The sequence below is a fragment of the Chaetura pelagica genome, unplaced genomic scaffold, assembly GCF_000747805.2.
Source record: "Chaetura pelagica isolate M959 unplaced genomic scaffold, ChaPel_1.0 scaffold159, whole genome shotgun sequence".
Lineage (NCBI taxonomy): Eukaryota > Metazoa > Chordata > Aves > Apodiformes > Apodidae > Chaetura > Chaetura pelagica.
The window spans coordinates 1323432-1329258 of record NW_009954555.1 but is presented as its reverse complement, the minus strand read 5'-3'; the positions used below and the strand labels follow the sequence as shown (position 1 = coordinate 1329258).

The window sequence follows — 5827 nt, the reverse complement described above, 5'->3', positions numbered from 1 at the left end:
GAGAGAGGCAGAGACCAGTCCCCGAAGCGCCTTGCTTTATTCTCAGGGGTGGAGAAGGAAGGGAGCTTAGAGAACAGGGTGGCCAAGGGGAAGGGAAGGGCTTTGTGGCCGGGCGGCCCAGCAGGGCCAGGCTGGGCGGCACTAGCAGGAGGTGAAGGTTTTCCAGAAGAAGTTTGTGCAGGGGGCCTTGCGGTCCCGCTGGGATAGCTGGGCCAGCCGCCCCAGCACCACCCGCTCCTCCTCCAGCTTGCCCTCCTCTTCCACGTCCGGGGAGGCCGCCTCACGTCCCACGTCCACGCTGTCCAGCAGCCCCGCCAGCATCTTCAGGATGGCGTCTTTCCGGACTGTGCTCTGTTCCTGCAGGTGGAAAGCAGGGGAAAGTGACAGCCAGAGGCCCTAACCACCACGCCTGTCAAGGCAAGAGTGGCTGCAGGGTGCAAACATCCCCCCCTGGAGTCCCTTCTCATTTCCCTGTCTCCCCTGGTCCTTGGAGCTGATGGTTTTCCCATGGGGAACCATCAACCGTGCTGGAGTTGAGGGGTCTGTGGCTGCAGAGGTCACTCCTCCCACCTCCCATCCACTGTCCAGCTCAGCCAGCTGGGAGAGGCACCACTGCAGTGTTGTAACTGGAAAAGAGCTGCTAACAAATAGACGTGAATTGCCTGTGAAGTCCCTTATTGCCTACGCTAATTAAATTTCACTGAATGCCAAACGCCTTCTCTCCTAGTAAAGCCCTGCTCCCTTCTCTGCTCTGACTGCCCAGCACCCACTGCAGGAAGCTCAGGGAATGGGCAGAGAGTCCTGAGCAGTGTTCAGCACAAAAGGGGCTGCAACCCCCTGTAAAATGCTGAGAATTAAATGTAATAGAAGGCTGGGCTGGTGGGCAAAGAGATGCCCTAAGTATCTGGAACAAAGTACTTAATCAGTGGAGACAGGCAGCTTGTATTCTAAGAACAAGAACCCGAATTTCAACAGCCTGACCTTGGGAGAAGGCAGAACGAAGGAGGAGTTGTGGAGCTATAAAAGCATCCTACAGTTGGGGCTTGAGGGATTTCCATCAATAACAAACTGCAAGTGATCTTGTTTCTCTTAACTTTACATCCAGCAAGTCTGAGGAATTACCTCTTGCCTGAGAATTCCTGGTCTCTCTGTGACTCATTAGCAGAGACAGCTGGTACTGGACAAGCTGGGATAGACAGTCTGACAGGAAAATATCCTGTTTCCCATGCGGGTGGGAATCTTGAAAGCACATTTCCAAGTCACTTCTCACAAACACCATGTTTACTGCTGGGACTGCTGAATCTATCTGCTGGCTCTGTCAGCACCAGCATTCACTAAGGACCACTCAGTGAGCAGCTCAAAAAATGGATAAATACAGGCAGAAGCAATTATTTTGAGTTTACGTTACAGGCTGCTTATGGGCATTTTTATACAACTTAGCTTTATTAACTAACCCTGCTTCCAAACAAGAGAAACTGAGACACAAGAAAATTACATGCTATGATTGTAGCATAAAAAAAAAAAAAAAAAGGATAAAAGCTGATTCCTACTACTATACTGCAAGGAACAGAAATATCCTAAGCCTTAGGGAGAGGGACTGGGGAACCCAGTGTGTCTCCTGGGTCATGTCTTCCTCAAAGCTTCTTTCCTAGCTGTTAAGTTACATTTTGAAATGACTTGCACCAAGCAGAGCCAGAAGCTTCAGACTCTTGTATGGGGAAGGCAAAACTCAGCCTGCTGGTCAGGGTTGCTCCTTACACATGATCAGCCTGTTAGTGAAACGAAGCAGCTCTTCCCTGCACTAATCCACTGCTAACATCCTTTCTGTTTAGGGGTGTTCCTGAGCTGCAGATCAAAATGCTTTGGCAGCAGCTAAAGATCTCAGAAGGGGTGGCTTGTGGCACACCTTGGAGTAGCTGCTCGATTCCCTGTACTACATCCACCAGTGCGTCAGAATGCGCAGATCTTCCTTCTGCATTGTTAGACATTTCACGGTGATTTGCATGTAAAATCCCAATATTCTCAAAATATTTGGATAACTTAACAACAGCAGTGACAGTAGGGACTGGTTCATCAGCATCTAACAATTTTTCAGCATGCAGGATGCTCTAAAGAGAATCACTATATCTATTATATCATTATTTTATAAGCAATAGTGTGTAGAAGACTAAGAGTCATTATGCTTGAATTAAATTTACCAAAGCCTTATTTACCCTACACCTTGTTTTATTCCCTATTTATTGCCTACACCTTGTTTCTTTTTCCCCCAGCAGCTAGCATCTGCATCAGAAAGTTTACTTTTTAAGTACTAGATTTGTTATTGTAAGAATGTACAGCTGAAAGTTTACAGTTATCCCCAGAAGGGTTAATCCCAGCCAGCTGCAGAAGCCCTGATCTCCAGCAGAATGCTAGCCCTAGCACCTCACACTGTGTACGTTCCTTTCTTGCAGCCAGTTTTGTTGTTAATGGGATGTGAGCCCACTCCTGTAGCATTAAGACACTGATGGATGAGCTGGAGCCAACGCTAAGACTGAAAAAATGATGTGGATCTGCACAAAGGAGAAGTTAGTGCCTTTTGAAATCAGCACTGGGATCCTTCACTTCTCTGTGTAGCACCTCTGCAGGACTGAAATACCAGCAGCCTCAAGGATACCTGAACTGGGCTGCCAGAGTGTGGGGTGACTACCCACAGCTCAGAGGAACTTCAGGGATGGCAAGGAAATACAGGTGAGAGAACTGCGGGCGAGGACAAGCAGAACAGAGCACTTGCTTGTGATCATGTTATGCTATTGCTTCTTACCCCTCTGGCCTCTTAGGGAAATAGTCCAAGAAAACAAAGTTATTATAGTGCTATAGCCATTATAATATTAGAGTTTTGCCAGTTGGTAGGATAATTATATTGCTATAATAAGTTCTGCCACTGCATAGAGCTGTGCTGGTTCAGAGTGTAATTATTCTAGCAGAACTATGTCAGTATAACTCCCCTTGTGAATACTACTCTGGAAAAAGCAATTTTATTCTGATATAATTACTTCATTTATTATTCCTCTGTTACTTTCTTACTGAACCCATCTTTTAAACATTTGTCCTTCCCATGAGTCCTATTTAAAATATTATCTCCCCTGATCATTTTACCAATTATGTATCTTTTCTCTCCCTCCCTAATACTCGGCTTTATTCTCTCATGCTGTACTCTATCAGCAGTATTATTTTCTCCTCTCTGTTCTGTTCTTTTTGCCAGTTTTTGCTTAGCTCAGACTTCACTTTTGCAGCTCTTTGGCATCTGCCCTGCTACCTTTCCAAAATAAACTGATTAGTAAACTGTAGCAATAGTCCATGTTTCAGCATGAAGCTGTAGTTCCTTGGAATAAAGAGAGGTGGAAGAGTTGCTTGCATTAGATAAAGTCTAATTGCCCTCAGTACCCCTCCCCAGCCTGCCCCTGTGCTCTCACCCAGCTCCTGCACAGGGTGCATTATACTCACCCTGGTGTTCTGTATTGCCAGTCTCTCTTCTCCAGGCAGGGCAGTGGCTCTCACACTCCACACCAGCAGCAGAACGGACACCAGGCTGGCCACCAGCTGCATGATGTACAGGCTGTGACTACTGTGCTGAATTAGGAAGACTGGGAGAGGGAGCTGTTTCTGGGCTCTCTTCTGCCTCAGACAATGGCTGCAGCCCCTTTTATAGCCCTCCCCCTAGCCCAGTGGGTGACGCAAACAATTAAGTCTATATCAAAGGCAAATTAGACTTTGGAGAGGTTGTTAACACTTGGCTGCTTGAGTGGGATACTTCAGTGCCTCTGGGCTTTCCATGTGCCAGACCTGCAGAGACTGAAGAAGAAAGGGTTTGGGACTCTCCACCTGAGAAACTGTAGGCACTACCTGTGCCTGTCCTAGTTAGCTGAATTCTGCTTGGGAACATAATGTTGGCTAGAATAGGTCACCAGCTTGCACAAACCTCTGGCCAATGCTGGATCATTCAGAGGAAAGAGGTGAAACTTCTGGCCACCAGTACTTAGATATGGGGTTGGACCCTCAGCCTGCATGTCCAAACAGCTCCAGACTCTGGGAGTATTTGGATCTGAATCTCTGCATCCAGTGATGCATCTCACTGTGGAATGCCAACATGCCTGGCTTTCCCTTCACAGTAACATGGGGACACAGGCTGCAGCTCTGCAGTGATATAATTTGTCTTCCAAATGTACATAAGACTACCTGGAAGCCAGTTGGAGGTTACTGGTTTTTATTCCTAGTATTCTTTCAATACATCTTGATCCTATCCCAGAAGTATCGATCAACACAGTGAATCCTTGGAGATGTTGAGTTGAAATGTATTAAAGGGAAAACAAAGCACTGAAAGGCTGGTCAGAGCTGGAGCTGCTCTGCTCAGTGAGGCTTCAGAAAAAGGCTTGAAGTATGCTGGCACTGACTGCAGGCTGCTTGGGGTTCAGTTCCTACCATTTCTGATCTCTGGTTAGCAGTTAGTTGTTAATAATGCTTCTCCCTTTGCCCAAAATGCTGTCCCACCAGTGAGACTGGTTCATGGGCCAGCAGAAGGTGCTGTTAAGCACTGCTATCTGCTCTGCATTGTCCCCATCCACTGTCACACCCCTGTGCCATGCAGAGACACAGCTAAGATCCCATCTCTCCACTAGCCCTTTCTCCAGAAGCATTTGCCTCAGGGCAAGTCCTCTTCTGCCCCTAACGATAAAGACAATCAAAAGGTAAATTGTTATCCTAATTTAGCACATAGAAAAACCCCTCAGGGAGGTGACTTGGTCGAGGGGATGCCGTGGCAGAACTAAGAAAGAACAGGAGGCAGGAAAACCTGTTCCCCACTTCTACTGCTTACCAAACATTACAGTTCCTGGGAACATCATGATGAAGCTTTGCCTGCAAATAGTCCAGTTCCTAATGCCAGTTACAGCTCCCTGGATGCACTTGAGGGAAAAGATGCCATCACTTCCAGGCTTATTGGAAAAGAAATGCTGGATTCCCTCACTGAAAAGACAGGAAGAAAAATCTTTTCTGAGTCATAGGGGCTTACAGGGAAAGATGACAATCTGGCAATTTCTAGAAATGGATTTTCCTCAGAAAACTTTGTAACCTCATTGCTTCTCACCCCCGCCTTGTGAGAGCTGCCTACCCTGCTTTCAGATGAAACATTATCTGTTTCCTTTTAAACTGATCTTGCTAGTTTATCAGAATTGCTGTGTTAGCCCTTTGTAATGGATTCTGTCAAACACTTCCCAGCCAGTCTGGGGCTGGAGACAGAGAGCAGTGAAGTATCAGGCTCCAGCAAGCAGACAAATCACAGGGACTTGCCAAATGACCCGTAGCTGATTTGCTCCAGGAGAGGTAAAAGTGGGAAAATAGCAAATGGAGAAAGCACACTTGGTTGCTCAAGAGGAACAAAGGGCAGGTACCTGAGAGTGTGAGATGTGCCTGGGCTGACAGGCAGGCAGGAGGTGAATCCCCAACTGTTGGTTATGAGGCAGGACTAAACCTTGTGGGCCTATTAGCCCCAAAGCTGGACAGACAGCAGCAGCAGCACAGCAAGGTCTCCATGCTGGGGCCCATCTGGTCTAACCAAACTGCTTGTTCTGAGAAATATGGTTTTGTTTGCAGCTTTGCCTTCTGAATGAGCCGTTTTCTATAAAGCTTAATTGAGTGAATGGGGTCACAATATGACAATTCTACCAAAAAAGGGATGCAGAGCTAGGGAATGGCTTCTGGGGAGGCCCACAGAGATGTGAACAGTGACCAGGCTGCCCTTACTCTGTCCTGGGATTAAAAGACAATAATAATTGTCAAAATTGAGGTGGTT

The 5827-nt window shown here is 46.9% G+C and overlaps 1 protein-coding gene across 1 annotated transcript; it reads right to left on the bottom strand.

The window, feature by feature from the left end:
• Nucleotides 1–141: 141 nt before the first annotated feature.
• Nucleotides 142–3585, bottom strand: LOC104395444 (somatostatin-2-like). Its single transcript, XM_010005137.1, has 2 exons — nucleotides 3484–3585; nucleotides 142–357 (listed from the first exon to the last, which is right to left on the bottom strand). The coding sequence occupies exons 1-2, from the start codon at nucleotides 3583–3585 to the stop codon at nucleotides 142–144; spliced, it is 318 nt and encodes a 105-aa protein (XP_010003439.1).
• Nucleotides 3586–5827: the final 2242 nt, after the last annotated feature.